The sequence below is a fragment of the Protopterus annectens genome, chromosome 6.part0 (genome assembly GCF_019279795.1).
Source record: "Protopterus annectens isolate FY-2018-M chromosome 6.part0, PAN1.0, whole genome shotgun sequence".
Lineage (NCBI taxonomy): Eukaryota > Metazoa > Chordata > Ceratodontiformes > Protopteridae > Protopterus > Protopterus annectens.
This window is the reverse complement of record NC_056737.1, coordinates 593,836,357-593,857,041: the sequence shown is the minus strand read 5'-3', so window position 1 is coordinate 593,857,041 and position 20,685 is coordinate 593,836,357. Positions and strand designations below refer to the sequence as shown.

The window sequence follows — 20,685 nt, the reverse complement described above, 5'->3', positions numbered from 1 at the left end:
CAATTAGCTTAAGTAGAAGAGGCAATACCACACATCTCAGCATGTATAACCTCAATTTCTGGTTAAGTAGGACCTGTGTTAGCAGCTATCTTCTTCTTTCAGCTTTTTTATTTGGCGTAAATGATACTGTTAGGAGTATTAAACTTCATTATTTGAAGATGTGCATAGTTATGTGTATTTGAATTAAATGAACAGGTTCTAGGGGGTGCTTCATTTTTTGTTTTGTTTGATGATTCTTTATTTAAAAAAAGTCTTGTAAAATGTGACATAGGTTCCAATGTCGATAAGAAAAAACATGTAAAAAGGATTAAACTGTCAAACATTAATGGGTACATGTATCACAAAAGCTGGAAATAGACATTTAAAAAAGTTACTACATATAATAAGTGAGAATAATGACTTCTTACTGTAAGAGCAACACTTTCCAAATAGTCTGGAATGTAAATGGTCTCACAGGTACAGACAAAAAGAGGAAAAACTTAATTATATTAAGAAATGCAGAGTGGAAATCGCAATTCTACAGGAGACACACTTGGAAAGAACTAAGCATGTGAATTTGTTAAAGAAAGAATTTCAAGATGGATATTCCGCAGAATATCAGCGACAAAGGAAAATAAGAGTGTAAAAAAAGTGAGGGGCTGCCAGCCCAGCCAGTTAGAATTTTAGAAATAATTCTATGTCATTGTAAATATTAATATGATCCACAGGCTTGTGTAACAAATGTAAGAAAACTGTGTTATGTTCTCAGCTTGAAAAATTTAATCACAGTGCACCCTGCTGGAAAAAAGTTGGTGAGTAAAGCATTTTATGACTGTTTGATCTCAAGCTAGGAGACAGGATGTCTGGGCTAGGAAATTCTTTCTATTGTTCTGAGACAGAGATAATTACTAGGTTTTACATGTAAAGTGTCTTTCATTGCTGTGGCTTCCTGGCAGGTGCAGATTACAAAAAGAAATGCTAAAATTTTAAGTTCATGAGCCTGGGAAACTTAAGCAGAAGTGTCAAGAATGATGTAATCTGAAATGACTCAGCAGTAATGGGTATTATCAATTTAAGACTTTCTCAGAGAGAAAGATTGTGCATTTTGTATTTGTGTCTGAACCTGAACACATCAGCTCACCAGCACTTGCTTTGCTCTGTAAGCAGGATCTTAGATTTTTGTATTTCTCTTAGAAAGAGATAGAAATAGCAAGATTAGTCTAGCTGTTTTCTATATTTATGTCAGACTGTCCTAAAATGTTGTTTTAAAGTATTTTCTGTGATTTCTGAACTTTCTAATGTCATTGTGTTGAGTTAATAAGTATTGTCTTCTGTTTTTATTATTTATTATTAAATATATTTAAACCCTTTAACTGTGGCTGTTTTGTGTAGGGATAATTTAAGCTCTTAGAGTACTTGTTTGTATTTGGTGATACTGCATAAGCCACTCCTAAACAGCCTTCAAGTCTTAGTCACACTTGCCAATTGGATAATAACAGCATTGCACAGTAGAATTGGACACCGTTTGGTAAGGGCCTTTATAGTAGCTGATATTGGTTGTTGGCATTTGGTACTACCGTATAGTATGGGAAGAAGGGGGCATAGCTAATGAATCTGTGCCAGCCTTCCCCCAGGAGTGTCTGTGTGTTTGTATATAACTGAAATCTGAAAAAATATGTGTGTGTGTCAGCTAATTGGGCAGGGACATGAAGCATTGGTTAGAGAGAGAGGGTTCTGGAGGTTTTGGCTTGACCACTGGCTGAGATCTGAACCCTATAGCTGTGCTAGTGTGGAGTCTTATTGGGGATCTGGACAGAAAGGGAGAAACCAGACCCAGACTGTGTGTGATCTCTGTGTGCTCTTAAGGGAAATTGTACTTTACTGTGTGTGTACTTGTTATCCTCCAAATGTGGACGCCCCTCACTGGTGCTAGTGGTGAGGCTTGAGGGTCCTTGATTACTGGGCCAGTGCACGGGTGTCGCATATTAACTGTTTGGCAGTGGTGGGATATCCACATCAAATATTAATTGGTCGATAGTAGTGAGTTAGCCACATCAACTATTAATTGGCTTGTAGTGGTGTGGATAGTGAATTCCTGTAGCTTGTGTACAGTGATCACTGAAGGTGTTTTTGTGCTCTAAATCAGCCATGCAGTGAACATTCAGAGTTCAGATCACAACTGTTTTTTTCTTTTGTTAGCTTAGTTAGTCAAGGAGAGCAGGCAAGTATTTCAGCAGAGGAGTATGGCAAGCTGACAAGGAGCCAGTTGGCTGAGATGTGCCACGCTAAAGGACTGGTGCATGGAAACCTGACTAAGGCAGACAAGATTGCAGCTTTGGTCACAGCTGCATCCGAATAACAACCAGGAAGATGATCAAACTGGCTGTGGAGATGTAAAAGACTTAGAGAATGGACAGCTCAATCTTTCTACAGAGGACTTAAAAAAAACATCTGGAGCTAAAAAGACTTGAGTTGGAGGCCAAGCATTTGGAAATAGAAGCAGCAGAGACACTGAGGCATCTAGAGAGTAAAGAAAATGAGAACCTGATATGCCTGGAAGCTGAGGAGAAGGACAGGCAAAGGCAACATGAAAAGGAGATGCTGACTCTTCACCAGAGTCATGGAGGTAATGGGGAAGGGAGTAACCCAACCCCAGAAGCACAAAAGGTCACTAAATTTCTTCCACAGTTTACAAATGGGGATAATTTTGATAGTTTCATTCATATGTTTGAGAGGGTATGTATGCAGTATGATGTTGACCAAAGGCTCTGGGTATGATTCCTGACCCTTTTCCTCCATGGTAAAACTGCAACTATTTTGTCCAAACTGCCTGACAGTGATTTTTTAAATTATAATGTTGTAAAGAATTGTTTGCTAGAATTTTTTAAGCTAAAACCTGAAGATTATAGGAAAAAGTTTCATGAACATAGATGCAAGGCAGATGAAGGTGTGTCTGAATATGTTGCTGAACTAAGCACTTATTTTCATAGGTGGGTGAGTGGATGTCAGGTCACCACTTTTGAAGGGCTGGCAGACCTTTTGGTGAGGGAACAAGCCCTTAGCACTTTGCCTGAGGACATGAGGATCTGGTTAGCTGATAGACAATGCTCTATTGTAGATGAGTTGGGGAAGAAGGGAGATCTATACCTAGCAAGCAGGGCATCACTACACAGGAAAGGGAGACCCAGTGCTGCTCATGGGTCTAAGGGAACCCATGGTGGGCAGCCCATACTGCCCCAACAGAATCTGACAGTAGCAGGGGAAGCCACTAGTCCTGGTACACGTCCAGGTCCTAGGGTTAAATGTTTTGAATGCAACCAGTGGGGCCATGTAACATATAGATGTCCACAGAGGCAAGTTGGAGAACAAAAGGTGAGAGAGACAGTAAGTGGGAATGACAAAATGGTGATAGTAGGTTGTCTTGAGACAACAGGGGTACCAAACTACCATCCTGCAGATGCCCTGATAGGAAATAATTTTGATGAGGCAGTACCATGTGTTTATTCAGTTACATGCAGTCAGGCTTGGAGACAAGCATGTGGGTCCGGTAGCCTGGGGGAGACCCAAACAGACGGCACACTTGCAGCCAGAACTGGTGAGGTGGTTACATCAGGGAGGGAGCTGCCCTGTATCAGTCAGACTGAAGGTGAGCCACAGCTGCTTGTGGGTTCCCTTGGACAGAGTGACTGCAAGGGCAGAAGTGAGTAGTAGTACCCGGGCTGACAGTGAGGCACCTCTGTCATAGGATACCACATTTCATGTGGAAGGGGAGCTGGGAAGGGTTACAAAAAAAGAGCTGACACAGGCTCAGCTCTCAGACCTTACATTACAAAGCCTAAGAGAGGTAGCTAGTGAGGCACTTGATTTTCAAGGGAAGGGGGATTCTGTATACTGGGACAAAGGGTTACTGCGCAGAGAGTGGACCCCTGAGGGAGGGCTAGAAGGTTAGAGAATACAGCAATTGGTAGTGCCTAGAGCTCACCATCTTCCACTTCTAGCCATAGCCCATGATATTCCCTTTGCAGGTCATATGGGCATAAAATGTACAAAGAAACATATTATGCAGAACTTTTATTGGCTTGAAATTTCTATGGATGTAACAGGATACTGCAGGACCTGTGAGCAGTGCCAAAACGTAGGCAAGGCAGGAGAAAAGGTGAAAGGTACTTTGATGCCTTTGCCTGTGACTGAGGAGCCATTTCAGAGAGTAGCTATGAATATTGTGGGGCCTCTGAGTACTCTAAGCTCCACAGGGAAAAGGTACATCCTAGTGGTAGTAGGTTATGCTACAAGATACCCTGAGCCAGTGGCTATGTCCTCCAATGAGGCAAAAAAGGTGGGAAATGCTTTGTTAGAGATTTTCAGCAAGGTAGGTTTCCCAAAAGAAATACTGGCTAACAGACATGCCAATTTAATGTCAGACCTGCTGGCTTGTCTGTGGAAGTACTATGGGGTGAAGTACCTAAAGACCACACCCTATCATCCCCAGACTAATGGTCTTGTTGAGTGGTTAAACTCTACACTCAAGTTCCTGCTACAGGCATTTGCAGACAAGTATAAGAGGGAGTGGGACAAATATTTGCCCCATCTGTTGTTTGCTTACAGAGAGGTTAACCAGGAATCCACAGTTTTTTCACCCTTTGAGTTGTTGTATGGGCATAGGGTGAGGGGGTCTCTAGACTTAATTCGGGATGAGTGGGAAGGTGAATGTGAATCTCACAAGGACTCGGTTGTGACATATGTCCTAAACCTCAGTACAAGGCTCAGGAAACTTATTGGCATGGCCCAGCAGAACTTGGCAGAAGCCCAACAGCAGAAAAAGGTCTGGTGTGACAGGAATACTTGAGCTAGAGAGTATGCTGTAGGGCAGCAGGTAATGGTTCTCATTCCTGTCAGACACAACAAACTGCAGGCAGCTTGGGAGGGACCCTACAAGGTGGTAAGAAAGGTCAGTGATGTTAACTACATGGTGGAACTGCTAGGCAGGAGGCAGGAGCACAAATTGTACCATGTTAACAAGATGAAACCTTACCATGATAGGGAGGCCCTTGTGATGAGTATTTGCAGTGGATTGCAGGAGGAGTCTGAGAGAGATCTGCTGACTGATCTCCTCAGTGTGGCTCGGACGGACACCTCAGTGAAAGGGGTAGCAATTTCCCAGCAGCTATCAGCTACCCAGGTTCAAGACATCTGAGCAGTGTTACAGGAGTTTGGGGACATGTTCACTGGGAAACCAGGGTGCACGCACCTTGTGCAGCACCAGGTGGATAAAGGACCCCAAAGGCCTATTAGGTAGGCCCCTTATAGGGTGCCTGAGAGAGCTGAACAGACTCTGAGGGAGGAGATACAGGAAATGTTGTAACTAGGAGTAATTCAGAAATCCAGCAGTCCCTGGGCCTCCGTAGTGGTGCTGGTGCCAAAGAAGGATGGCAGCACCAAATTCTGTGTGGACTACAGGAAATTAAATAGTCACACAGAGGCAGATGCTTACTCCATTCCTAGGACAGATGAAGCCCTAGAGCAGCTAGGTGGGACTAAGTATCTTACCACCATTGATCTTACTAAGGGTTACTGGCAGGTACACTTGACTCCCACTGTTAAAAAGAGGTCAGCCTTTGTAACTCCTTTTGGCTTGTATGAGTTCACAAAGATGCCATTTGGTGTGAAAAATGCCCCAGCGACTTTCCAGATGCTGGTAGATCATATCCTAGGAGGAGCAGGAAGGTCTGCCCTTGCTTACCCAGATGATATTGCTATCTACAGCTATTCCTGGCAAGAGCACCTTCAGCATATCAGGGAGGTGCTGGGCAGACTACAGAGGGCAGTGTTGACCATTAAGCCTAGCAAATGTCAGGTAGGAATGGCAGTGGTCTCCTACCTGGGACATAGAGTGGGGAGTGGTAAGATCAGACCAGAACCTGCCAAAGTGGAAGCCATTCAGGCATGGCCTACACCTGTTATGAAAAAGCAGATGAGGGCATTCATAGGGACAGCAGGGTACTACAGAAAGTTCATCCCCAGTTATAGTACCATAGCTGCTCCCCTCACAGACCTGACAAGAAAAACAGGCCAGATAAGGTAGTGTGGACCACAGCATGTGAGCAGGCATTCCAGAAGCTTAAAGAAGCTTTGGGAGGACCCCCTGTGTTAGCCAGTCCAGATTACAGCAAAGAATTTGTTGTGCAGGTGGATGCTTCAAACCATGGGGTGGAGGATGTACTTAGCCAGATTTCTTCAGAAGAGCACCCGGTAGTTTATCTCAGTCATAGGCTCCAACCCAGGGAGGAATGCTATGTAGCTGTAGAAAAGGAATATCTAGCCATAGTGTGGGCACTGCAGAAATGTCAGCCTTATATGTATGGAAGGAAATTCACTGTAGTTACAGAACACAATCCCTTAATATGGTTACATCGAGCCAGCCAGCAAAATTCCAAATTACGAAGGTGGAGCCTAAGGTTGCAAGCATATGATATGTCAGTGCAACACTGCATTAGGATTAGCAATGCCAACGCAGGTGGGCTCTCAAGACAGGGAATGGGGTAAGGTATACCCAGATAAGACTCAACCCTCTCAAGCAATATTTCTCAAGGGACACTTGAAAAACTAGTTTGAGTTTTCGGGGGGGGGATGTGAAAAAGTGAGGGGCTGCCAGCACAGCCAGATAGAATTTTATAAATAAATGTTATGTCATTGTAAATATTAATATGATCCATGGGCTTGTGTAACAAATGCAAGAAAACTGTGCTATGTTCTCAGCTTCAAAAATGTAACCATGGTGCACCCTGCTGGAAGAAAGCTGATGAGTAAAGCATTTTATGACTGTTTGATCTCAAGCTAGTAGACAGGATGTCTGGGCTAGGAAATTCTTTCCATTGTTCTGAGACAGAGATAATTACTCAGTTTTACATGTAAAGCATCTTTTATTGCTGTGGCTTCCTGGCAGGTGCAGACTACAAAATAAATGTTAAAATTTTAAGTTCTGTGAGCCTTGGAAACATAATTCGAAGTGTCAAGAATTATGTAATCTGAAATGACTCAGCAGTAATGTGTATTATCAATTTAATACTTTCTCAGAGAGAAAGATTGAGCATTTTGTATTTGTGTCTAAACTTGAACACATCAGCTCACCAGTACTTGCTTTGCTCTGTAAGTAGGATCTTAGATCTTAGCATTTCTCTTAGAAATAGATAGAAATAGCAACATTAGTTTAGCTGTTTTCTACATTTATGTCAGACTGTCCTACAATGTTGTTTTAAAGTATTTCCTGTGATTTCTGAACTCTCCAAGTCATTGTGTTGGGTTAATAAGTATTGTCTTGTGTTTTATTATTTATTATTAAATATATTTAAACCCTTTAACTGTGGCTGTTTTGTGTAGAGATAATTTAAGCTCTTAAAGTACTTGCATGTATTTGGTGATACTGTATAAGCCACTCCTAAATAGCCTTCAAGTCTTAGTCACACTTACCAATTGGATAATAATAACATTGCAGAGTAGAATTAGATGCCCTTTGGTAAGGGCCTTTACAGTAGCTGATAGTAGTGGTTGGTGGCAGCTGGTACTACCATATAGTCTGGGCAGAAGGGGACATAGCTAGTGAAACTGTGCCAGGCTTCGCCAGGAGTGTCTGTGTGTTTGTATATAACTCAAATCTCAAAGAGTGTGTGTGTGTGTGTGTGTGTGTGTGTGTGTGTGTGTGTGTGTGTGTGTGTGTGTGTGTGTGTGTCAGCTATTTGGGCAGGGAAACAAAGCACTGGTTGGACAGAAAGGGTGCTGGAGGTTTTTGTTGAGATCTGAACCCTATAGTTGTGCCAGTGGGGAGTCTTATTGGAATCTGGAGAGAAAGGGAAAAAACAGCCCCAGACTGACTATGATCTCTGTGTGCTCTTAACGGAAATTGTACTTTACTGTATGTGTACTTGTTATCCTCCCAAAGTGGACGCACCTCACTGGTGCTAGAGGTGAGGATTGAGGCTCCTTGATTACTAGGCCAGTGCATGGGCATCACAAGGAGTACTTTTATTAAATTGCTTGAGAAGCTCCAGTAGTGATAGATGAGGAAAAATGATAATAATGGCAGATTTGTGGTAGCAAGGGGCTACCAGCAAGGGATGATGACTATGCTGGTGCATACTTATATTCCACCTAAAATTGCTATTATGAAGCTTAAAATGGGAGAAATATTCAGCTTTCAGAAGGGAAAAGTACTTGTAGGTGAGGGCTGAAATTTGATTTGCAACAATGAGGATGTATCTTGGGGCCTAGAAGAGAAAGTATAACAAACAAGGGTAGATTCCTGAAGAAATTTATGAAAATATTTGGAATGAAAGACATGAATTCAGTAGTAGGAACTCAGAGAATTTACATATTATTCACTAAGTTACAATAACTGGGTTAGACTATACATAAATTATATTTCACAGGAACATGTGCATTTAAATGGAGAACTTTGACACTCATAAACTAACTATTTCAGATCATGCACCAATAATTACTAAGATGAAAATGCAGGTTAATGAAATAAAGATGAGACACTGGTGCTCCCCCACCCACCTGTTAAAAAGAGAGGAATTTAAGGAATGGGCAGTGGAGCTTATTCAGGACTTACTAGGGAAGATACAAAGTATCCCAGAAGTTATTGCTACTGAGTGGGATAAAATGAAAGTGGAGTTTAAAAATACAGTAGAAATACCAGAAGAATGCAAAGCCCCTGAAATCATGGCTGCACAAGTAAAGACCGCACTATCCAAACCCAAGAATACAGCATCCATGGGACCAGACAACATCCCAGGTTGCGTTCTGCACGAAATACAGAACAAACTGGCACCCTGCCTAAGTACCATGTTCAATCATAGCCTCGCTTTAGGTTTTGTGCCTACTGAATGGCGCACAGCAACAGTTATCCCACTCCACAAAAGGGGTGCCATCACGGACCCCAGGAACTACCGCCCCATTAGCCTGATGAGCCTGGTCTGCAAGGTCATGGAACACATCATTTTGGAGCTTATAAACAAAGACATAGATAACGTTCAAACTCTAGACTCCACTCAGTTTGGCTTTGTAAAAAGTAGATCATGCCTCCTAAACCTGACTGACTTCTTTGAAGCAGTCACCAAAGCTGTGGACAAGGGTAAAGTGGTACACACAGCCTATCTTGACCTCACCAAGACTTTTGACACCATCCCCCACTCTGGAATTATACATAAACTCACCAAACTGATCATAAATCCCTGTTACAAGATGGGTGGCCAACTGGCTCACTGACAGAACCCACACAGTGAAAGTAGCTGACTCCCAATCCGACTTCAGACCAGTGACAAGTGGAGTACTACAGGGTTCAGTCCTGGATCCACTCCTCTTTGGCATCTACTTCTCTGAAGTTCAGGCTAACACAGAAGGTCTGTGGCTAACAAAGTTCGCAGACAACTGCAAACTAGGAGCCATAATAGAATCACCTAATGATGTGGACATCCTACAAAGGGGCCTCACGGAGACAAATGCTTGGTGTCAAAGTCATGGCCTCAAGTTCAATGCCAAGAAGTGCATTGTCATCCCCTTTGGGAAAAACTCTGTACCCATGAACTACCACATAGGCAATAACCTACTAAATACTGAAAGTGTGATAAGACACCTTGGGACACAGGTGGACAGTAGTCTCTCCTTTGATAATCACATCACCACAATAGTCAGGAAATCCTTCTACATGGCACAACTCATCACAAAGGGGTTCTCCTCCAGAAAAAAGGAGGTCATTGTTCCTCTCTACTTATCCCTCAGACCCATTATAGAGTACAATGCCCCATTTGGCATGTACCTCACAAGACATCTACAACAACTGGAAAAGCCACAGAAATACCTCACTAAGAGGATTACCAACCTGAAACAGATGCTATACGCAGACCGTCTAAAAAACTCCAGCTGTACTCCATCTCATATCGCCTACTCAGAGGCGATCTCTGCCTAACATACAAAGCTATGTCAAACCCAGAGCTGATGGACATGTTACACTTAAAAAAATCCCAATCTCTCAGAGCCACATGCTCCAGGGATCTAAACCTTGTCACCATAATAAACAGAACATGCTGGAGGGATAGATTCCTGTCCCAGAGACTTCCCATACTCTAGAACAAACTATCCACTCATGTCAAACAAAGCTCCTCATTAGCCCTCTTTAAGAAAAATCTTGATGATTGGATGGGAAATAGGAAATTCACTCTGGGGATCACCTCTGTGGCTCTGCTCGACAGGGGCACAGGAAAATGATTTTCTTGGGTGGTGAAAGCCAGGGAACCTTTTTGGCTAGGTTTATATAGGCCTCAGGGCCGATAGCCTAGTACCTACCTATGAACTTATGAACCTAAGAAGTGACAATTACTTAGACAGGCTTCCATATAACACATACAGAAAGTTACAATTCAAAGTGGAAGGGGATGATGATGAAGAAAGGAGAAAGTTCAAGAAACAGCGAGTGGTATTCTGGATGCATATCCTTAAGGAGAATAAGAACAACTATATTCATAAGACAGCAGAAAGTATTTTAAAAACTAAACCAAAATGAGAATGGAGAGAATATTTTGCCAGTAGGGATGACTTCAAATAGGGGTACAGAAAACAGGCAAGAGAGGGCTGGAATTTACTGTAGAAACCTGGCAAAAGAACCAAGATACTGGGAGCAAATAACTCAAACAGGAAAAGGTAATAGTGTGGGCTGAGGCCACAAAGACATTTGGACTGCAGGCTAGAAACTGCCTTCCCTACCGAGGCTTGATTGCAGAGTACAGGCAAAATTCCCCTATCCCTTCTCTGCTCTGGTACGGTTTTTAGTTGAATCTAGAACAGAAACAGCTTTTAAAAAGGCATAATTAGTACGGAATATAAAATGATTCTTACAGTTATCATGCAATATTCAGAGGAGGTTAGAAAAGATTGGGAAGAAAGACTGGAAAAGCAATTTACAAGAAAACAATGGGAAGGCATATGTGTGACTCCCAAGTATGCAACAAAGTCCAGAAGGTTTAGGATCTTTGCTTGGAAGTCTTTGGACAGATATTTGTATACCCCAAGACAACTTCAAAGAATTTTTCCTCGGGTAGCTAGCAAATGTTGTAGATGGAGAAAATGTAACTGGGAACATTTGTTTTGGGAGTGTAATGAGTTGGCAGGGTAAGCGAATGGTTGTAAGTAAGGAAATTATTATTTTCAGCTGGGATACAAGATATGAAGTGTCTAGACACAGTAAGGCCTTATTAAGTTTATTTCTGTTGGCTGCCAAAAAAAGCAATTATTAGAAAACAGACATCAAAGTCTACACCAAATGTATTTAAGATACTGAACATTAGAAAAGAACTGAAAGAGGGATCTTTAGAAAAGGAAAGGAGCAAACTGCAAAATGTAACTTGTGGGAACCATACAAGTGTAATACTACTTAGGAGTGAGGTTTAAGGAAAAGCAGGAATTCAGCAATTTTTTGTAATGGAGTGATGATAATAGCAAAGAAAATACATGTGATGTTATATTCTATTTAAATGGAAAAAATATTTAAATGGTTTGTTTTCTTTTCTGTTAATGTATATTTTTTATGTCTTAAGTGATAGTTTAATAAATATGTTTAAAAAATAATTACTTAGACGGGCTGACAAAAATTGAAGTATTACAAAATAAGGTCAATCTCACAGAAGACGAAGAAGCACAGTTACATAGTGCTAGAGAGAAAACACAGGAGTACCTGAATAATATGCATGAGTTTAGAAAGACTGCAGTTTAGCAACTGTATTTTGGTAATGACTCCAGAGCGCAACATTTGGCACAACTTAGGAAACAGAAAGTACAGAGGGTTGTTGCCAAATGGGAGCCTATAACAAGAAAAATAACCAGAGATCCTCTAGAAGTATAAGAGATATTTTGGAAAATTTTATGAAAATCTGTATGAAGCAGAGAAGTGGGGAAATCCAGAAAAAACAAAATTGGAAAAATTTATGCAAGACGTAAATATGCCAAGGTTAGAAGTAGATAAGGCTTATAGGAGGAGATGAGATAAAAATAGTGATGCATAACCAATCTGAAGCAAAGTCTCTAAATAAATGGTATTCTTGAGGAAGTTTAAAAGATAGGAGGGAAGAAAGTGATAAAGATCTGGAAGGTTTTGCTTAACAGTATTTTAAAAGGAGGGGAAATACCAACATCCTGAAAAAGCTTTGGTGGTTGTAATGCCTAAAGATGGAAAAGACCCATCAAATCTAGCTTCATATAGGCCCATTTAAATTTTCAACCATGATTATAAAGTGTTTATGTATATAATGGCCTAAAGAATGGCAAACGTGTTGCCAACACTGATATATATTGATCAATGTGTTTTTTGTGGAGGGATGGCAAACATCTGACAACATTAATACAACAATGATGCTTCAGTGGGAAGCAGAATGCAAGAAAATACTGCTGCTGTTAGTAGGTCTTGATGCAGAGAAAGCATTCAACAGAGTAAGTTGGGATTTTAGGAGTAAGGCAATGGAAGCATGTGAATTTCCTGATACAAAAATAAGATTAATTAGGAGGACAGATAAGGGATCAAATGCAAAAAAATCAAACTGTGAGGGTACCTCTGTGATACGTTTGGTCTGAGCAGAGGAACCAGGCAGGGGTGTCTTCTTTCCCCTTTGTTATTTGTGTTATGGTTAGAACCACTAGCAAAGAAAATAAGGAACTCAGAAATTCAAGGGTATAAATGGGATGGTATTCAAGAAAAGTTGGCTTTATCTGCAGATGATATTTTGCACCTGATAGAACCAACAAAGGACATATCGGTGCTGTTGGACATTATGAGAAGGTTCTGGGTTTTTTCGGGATATACAATTAATGAAGATAAAATGATCAAACAAAGACTATAGCTTTAAACTATGTATGCACACATGAATTGGTTCAGCAATACACATATTTAAAGGGACATGATAAAATGAAGTATGGGTTAAAAAGGATGCTGTTATGGCAGCTAATGTTATGTGAGAAGGTGTGAGAAGGGACTAAAAAGATAATACAGCAACTGAGAAACTGGAAGTTCTTGCCTATGGGTATGGATAGCAAGATACAAGCAGTAAAAATGTTTTTAGTCTCTTCAGTTTCATACACAGATCAGGCATATATTTTTATCAACCAGAGAAAAGGTGTAGATAGTAATTATTAAAGAGTTGAATGATTTTATCTGGAAGGAGGGGAGAGCAATTGTCAAGTGGCATAAACAAATCCTTCCAATGGAAAAGGGAGGTTTAGGATTACCAGATACAAAGTGTGCGTGGGGGGGTTCAAGAAATAAAGAAAGCATGAGATTTTGGATGCAGAGTCTTAATGAGAAAAAAGTCTTACATAAAACTAAATTCATAATGTTGCAGAAAGTATACTAATAACTAAGCCAACACAGGAATGGAGAAAGGAGATTCTGCAGATAGGGACAACTGCAATTATGGATATAGAGTATAGGTAACAGAGGGATGAAATTTACTGGAGGAAGCTGCAATACTTTCTGATACTTTATTAATATAATATTCTGTATGGTTATTGTTATTCTCCTTAAGGATCAGCATCCAAAATCCCAGTCTCTCCTTGTTTCTAGAGCTACCCCCCCCCCCAGTTTCATCACCCATTTCCACTTTGAATTATATGTTTCTGCTTGTGCTATATATAGGAGCATTAACTGTGTAGGTCTGAAACACCCCTTCAAATTGGGTAATCCAAACCAGCCTTGTTCAACTGGAATAATCAGCTTATCCCACTCCATTCCTGAAACTGCCTCAAAATGTTCCTACAACAGTGAAATGCACATTTCTGCCTGGTTTTATCACGTATAAAATAATATCATCTGCAAACAGAGCCAGCTTTTCTTGACTACCATACCAATTATGTCCTTGAATTTCTGAGTCTCTTATTTTCTTTGTCAATGGCTTTAAAAATAGTGCAAATAATAAAGGAAAATGAAGACACCCTTGCCTGGTTCCTCTGTTCAAACAGGAATGATCTGAGAGGAACCCACCCACTTTAATTTTCGCCTCTGATCCCTCATATAGTCTCCAATCAACCGTATAATTTTAATCAGTGAATGCAAATGCTTCCATTGTCCTGTTCATAACCTCCCAGTTTGCTCTGTCAAATGCTTTCTCTGCATCAAGACCCACCAAACGCAATGAATGTTCTTATACTCAGCTTCCCGCTGGCTCATCAGTGTTCTGTTAATGTTGTCAAATGTTTGCATCTCCTCCACAAAACCACACTGACTCATATCCATGGTTTAGGATGGAAATGGGCCTGTATGAAGTTGGGTCTGATAGGTCTTTACTCTCTTTAGGTATTACAGGCACCACTGCTTTCTTCCAAGATACTGGTACTTCTCCTCCTTCTTAGAATACTGTTAAACATAACCTTCCAGATTGTTATCATTTTTTCCTTCCTAGCTTACAAACTTCCCCAGGAATACCATCTATTCCTGGAGACTTTCCACTGAATTGGTTATACACCATCACTTTTATCTAATTTCCTCCTATCCTAATTGTTAGTAACACAGTCTCTTCTACCTCTGACCTTGGCATATTTAAATCTTCCATAAACATTTCAGTCTGTACTTTTTCTTGATTTCGAAATTTCTCTGCTTTATACAGACTTTCATAAAATTTCTGAAATATTTCTAGAACCTCTACAGGATTTCTGGTCATCTTTCTTGTTATAGGCTCCCTTAGTTTGGCAACACCCTTTCCTACTTTTTGTTTCATGAGTGAAACTAAAAGTTTTTGTGCCCTGGCATTATCATCAAAAAAACATTTGCTTAACAACAGTCTTTCTAAACTCATGCAAACTCATGCATATTATCAAGGTAATCCTTTATTTTCTGCTTAGCATTCTGCAAATGCTCCTCTTCTTGTTCTGTGAGAATCCCCCTATTTTGTTATTTCTTAACCATATCTCTCTTTCTTTTATTTCCACCCTATTTTTAAACTCCACTTTAATTTTATGCCACTCCCTAGCTATATTTTCAGAAGAAATGTCTATCTTCTCTAATAACCCGTGAATTATTTCTACTACCCATTCCTTAAATTCCTCTCTTTTCAACATACAGGTGGGAAAGTGCCAGTGTCTCATTTTTATGTCATTACCCTGCATTTTATTTTAGTTATTATTGGTGCATAATTGGAAATAGTTATTGGACGCATACCAAAACTTACATTTCACAGGAACATGTGCATTTAATTGAAAATTCTGTCTAGCCTAGCCCAGTTTTTGTATCTTTGGGAATAATATGTAGATTCGCTCTAAACTTCTACTACTGAATTGACATCTTCAATGCCAAATATTTTCATAAATTTCTTCAAGAAGCTACCCTCTTTTGTTATATTTTCCCTTCTGGGTCCTACAGACACATCTTCACAGATGCAAATCAAATTCCAGTCCCTACCTACAAGTAATATTCCTTGCTGAAAAACGACTATTTCTCCCAGTACTTTTCTTAAGCTCCATTACAGCAGTTTTAGGTGGAATATAAATACATGCCAGTGTAATCCTCCTCCCTTAGCAGTAGTCTCTTAGTAGTACAAATCTACCATTATTATCTTTTTTATCCAAGTCTATCGATATTGGAGCTCCACTTGCAATTAATACAAGTACTCCACTTTTCCTTTGTCCCAAGTATTCTGCTGCATAAACATCCTGAACATTAAGTACTGCAAGGAATAGATCATGAAAATCCAAGAATGTTCAGTTGTTCCACTGGTACAACTGGAGCAGACTTAAAGAAATAGAAGTGTCAAAACACTGAAGGAATTCAAACAACTTTAATATTTTTAAATGGGTGGAAAGATTAGCTGTGCTTAAACAGAATCTATAGTCTATGCAAGCAGATGGTTCAGTTAGTTTAGTTGCATTCCTAAACACTGTAAAGCTCATTTGCTACTAAAGTCCAAGTTTCTGTTCAGACTGTTGGAAGTTTAAGCAGAACTCCATGATATCAACAGCAAGTTGGCAGAAGAAATCATAACAAATATATACTTATTTTTGATCATGGATGTATCATAGCAGTCTTGAGCAAAGAGAAAGAAATTGGTCTTCCCTCTGCACCAAATAGCTGTCTGCTGCATAAAAAGGGTACATTATAGGTTCAAAGTTTGCATTAACCCACAGAGTTTTTTGAAGTCTAGCCACTACAGATCCACTGGTAAACCCACCTAGTTGCTGGTGAGGGTGGTTAGTTCTGGGATAAATTTGTGGTTCACCATCCATTCATCTAGGTTAGATCTGAAGATAAGGGATGTGCCCTGCTTTAAGGATAGTGACAGAGTGTTTCAAAGGTTGTGAAGTCTTTGGGAAAGATATCTGTCTTGCCAACAAGTGCTATTTATATTGCAATATAGAGTCAGATTGCTTGATCTTGCCTCTATGCTGCTACCAGTAAATTAAACAGGACTAGGTTGTTTCCAGCTCTGTAAGCCAGACATAGAGCATCTCTACAGGAGTCTGTAGAAGATGGAGAACAGAAACAGTTTTAGATGCTCTGGGTAATACGCAGAGCTAATATCAAAAATTATTTTGGTGGGGAACTGCAGGGCTTTTTAATGTTATGTTAGGTTTTTGGACAGTTATGTACCGAAAGGCAAAATGGATTATTTTAATAGCCTATAGAGGGAAATGATGAAATCAGTAGACCAAGGGAAAATGCCCCCAGTAATGCGCTATGTGAGGTAGAAGGTTTTCTTAATGACTGTGGCTACATTTTGGTCAAAGGAGTTAAGTTATCCACAAACGCTTCTAGGTCTCTAATGGGAGTGTCTAAGGGAAGGGAATTTAATGAGGCAGGTCTGTGACAGTTCAGGTTTCCCCAAGCTGTATGATGCCACATTTTCTGGCATTCAGGTTTTGATTGTGATCCTGACAACATGAGTTTATTCAAGTTAAACACCTCCTGGAGAGGGAGAATGTCTTCAGAGTAGTTGAGAATAGCTCCAAACTTGCAAACATGATCAGCCAGAAACTTTTTATGTCAGATCTGATATCAGAAAAAAAAGATGTAAAGCAGACATGGTCCCAAAACAGAGCCCTGTGCTACACCACTAGTGACAAGTCACATGACGGATAGCATGCCACCAACTTTAACATAATGGTGGCAATCAGTGAGCCAGCTGATGATTCAGTGGGTCACCCAGGGATTTATATGGAGTTTGTCAAGTCTGTCAATGAAACCAGAGGAAGGTAGTGTCAAAAGCCTTAACGAAACTGAGGTAAAATATGTGCATGGAGATCTAGTGTTTCTGTGACTCTCTCAAAGTCATCAATAAGGTTTAACAGGCAGGATCTACTTTTCACAAAGTGAAACTGGTTAGGCTTTAGAGACTATAAGTTACCTATTTCCCCTTTTATGAGGTACACAATAATGCGTTTCATCTCCCTGCAAATATTGCTGTTGAGGCTGACCTATCTACAGTTGCCAGTGTCTATGACAGGATTCCCCCACTTGGAGGGGAACTAATACAGCTGTTCACTGGACATGTACCTGAAGCCTGGGGAAAGAGGCTGTGGTTTAATAGTTTAGGAAGGAGGTCTGATGGGCATGGGTCATACTGACCAGGAAACACCTGGGTATGTTATCTGGACCCATAGAGTTTGGTCATTGAGATTGATTCTAGCATATGTTCAAAGATGATTACTGGGGGGGGGGGGTTATGATCTGGTTTTCTACTGGGAAATTTGGAGGTGACAAGAGGAGAAAAGTTAGATCTGAACTTATTTGCAATAATGGTAGTTATATCCACAGTATTTGTGTTGGCGATACCATTAGAAATAAGCTCAATTAATTACCAAGTATTACTTCAAAGGTCTTCACATAATTAAAGAATGCTGCAGCAGCAAATGACAACCACAAGACAATGTTTAGTTTCTAATTAGTTTCGCAAGATTTGATTTTGCTCTACAGTTCTTTGCTATACCTTCTGAAGTTCATTATAAAAAGTTCAATTTTTTTGTTCGATTCTTACAGCTGTTAATTGTTGGATGTATTTACAAATGAAGTTTCACATTGGTATTACATCTGTGGCTAACAGAAACATAAGCCTCTAAGCAAGAGTTGAGAAGAAAGTATAAACTTTTAGTATACACAAAGGTATTTTCTATCCAGTCATTGACAGGTGAGGGACCATTAAACCTTGTCATGCCATCATCACCGCAAGGCAGTTGTCCACCAATGATTACCTGTAACTACCGAAGGGACACTCTGTGCAAGCAATATAAATTACTAGTTATACTGTTTAAAGCATAAGGATCAAGACTCATCTAACTTTGATGATCCTCTTCCCTACAAATGATGCATTCCCAGGGATGCCTACATTACCTGGGTAGGTGGATGCAGCTCCACCACAACAATCATATCACTCAGGGCAGACTTGTCAAAATCCTTTGAGAAATAGGGAAGCCATTCACATTGATGAACTATACAAATAAGTTGTGTCTGGTCATGACAAGTAACCAACACCAGTTGGTCTCGGAAAGTCTCTAAAGATGGACGAGTTGGTTGTCTACCTGTACTAGGATCACCTGGTGAATATAAAAGGTCTGTCATTTGACTTGATCTGAAACAGCAAAGCAATGAACAAGGAGGAAACAGGAGCTGTGCTGGTGAGGACAAGATCAAGTATGATGGAGTCACTAGTTGGGAAGGATAATAGCTGATCAAGAGAATTTACAAAGATGAAGTCAGTAGTATATTCCTTTCTTTTACAAATGCAAATGCATATCACATAACATCACGACTATATTTGTAGAGTGTGAAATTTTGCATTTGACTTAAAAAAAAAAAAATGTTCTCAGTTTGCTGAGGGTCAAGCTTTGCCGAACCTATTTACTGGGGAAACTCAAGGACAAACATTCCAGACACACATATGACATAGCATATTTCACAATACAAATACTTCTCACAAACACAGAAATGAGTTTATGGCAGTAAAAAGGGCAGATGGATTTGCCCATACCTCTTGACAGTCCCTGATTTTGACTCAAACTGTAGCTCTGGCCCTCTTAATCCCTTGTAAGACTGGGGACTTTTGAAGAAAATGTGGTGAATTCCATTTAATAAACAAAACAATAACTGAAATTACTGACTTCTTTTACTTCAGAAAATGTATGTTAATTCACATTCTCTTATTCTGTCAACATCTCAAGCTAACAGTATTATTATTTTAAAATATGCCCTCGATTGTCCCTGATTATTTCTGGACATGTCCTTGATTGAGATGAGATCTATGGATGTGCCTACAGTAATTAACTAAAAGTTGATGATGAGAGCCATTCGTACAATATACGAAGTGTGAGTCATACAACGTACATATCTATATATATATATATATATATATATATATATATATATATATATATATAGATAGATAGATAGATAGATAGATACACACACACACACACACATAAGCAATTCACAAAAAGGTAACCAAAATGTACTTTTAATGTGCATTATTTCCACAGAAGTGCAAGCAGATACCACCGATAACAGAAAGCTAAAAGAGTTAAACAGACTTGCATTCTACTTGTTCATCAAAAAAAATCTTAAACATGGATAATGACACAGCTTAGCGAAATACTGTGACACGTACCTGACATTCTGGTCTGGCTCTAGATAAACTCCTTCTACCAAACGGCTTAAGGCAACGATCGAAATAATGAAAATCGTCAGCCTACTTCAAGCAAAGCAAATTATTATTTCAAATAACGAGTAAACCTAAACATAGAATTATATTACGTGCTTGTGTACTTTATGATTGTAGACTGGTACATTAAATTTGCTGTTATTAACAAATTCAAAGACTTGCCAACATTGCACGTTTATTTTTTTAATAATGGTTATATACCCACATGTTCAATGAAATAAAAATACGTACCGCAGCAACATATTAACAGTATTAAGTCCAAATTCTAAAATAGCAATCACGTGACCCTGAAAGACAGTCACTTGTTAAACAACACTCTGTAGTTATCATTAAAATCGTCAACTCCTAACTTATGGAGCAACTTGAGTCACACACACTACTTTGGAAATTTATATCAGTACAATCTGCGGTAGTAGGAGGTCGTTTGACAAATATCTGGAAGTCATGTGACTGTCACATGATTTTTCCCCCTTCCGTATACAGTCTGCAAATTATTTTGTCGAACTAAAAGTGAATGAAGAGATGGTAGTGTACACGGCTCAATGAGTGTCATCTGCAGTATTTGTCGGTTTCCACTACGAAGCCTACTGGGAGTATTTTAATACGGATAAATTTAAGATTAGGTTTGTTTCGTACTTCTACGAGGTTGACTAGCTCCTCAGTCTTTTTATGTCATGACTTTTGTTGTACTAGGGTAATTAACTTTGTGGGCCATTTTAAGCCTAGCCAATTACCCCACGTGAGACTCAAACCCTAACCACTATGCCATGCACTGATTTTATGTTGTACGATTTTTCTTTTTATGAATTATTTAGTTTAATCACATGCCATGCTGTTCTGCTTAAGTTGTCGTTCGGGATTCTTGTTTACATTTAACGGTTTACAAAAAGTCGTGATCCTTGTACCCCTCAACTGCTTAAGCCTTCAGATTTTAGACTTGTGCCTCATAGATTTTCTGAAATTCCTCATAATACACACATTGTTAAATGAATAAACTACGCTTATTCAGATATTCCGTATCACTATA

General features: G+C 39.7%; 1 protein-coding gene across 1 annotated transcript in view; it reads right to left on the bottom strand.

The window, feature by feature from the left end:
- TPP1 (tripeptidyl peptidase 1) overlaps nt 1-20,089 on the bottom strand; it is a 1,081,063-nt gene extending 1,060,974 nt beyond the window's left edge. The window contains exons 1-2 of the mRNA XM_044074266.1: nt 19,890-20,089; nt 19,605-19,685 (exon numbers count right to left, since the gene is read on the bottom strand). Of these exons, the coding sequence (XP_043930201.1) occupies nt 19,605-19,685; nt 19,890-19,900 (92 nt within the window). The 5' untranslated portion in view covers nt 19,901-20,089. The remainder of the gene's footprint in view (nt 1-19,604; nt 19,686-19,889) is intronic.
- Between the last annotated feature and the right edge of the window lie 596 nt (nt 20,090-20,685).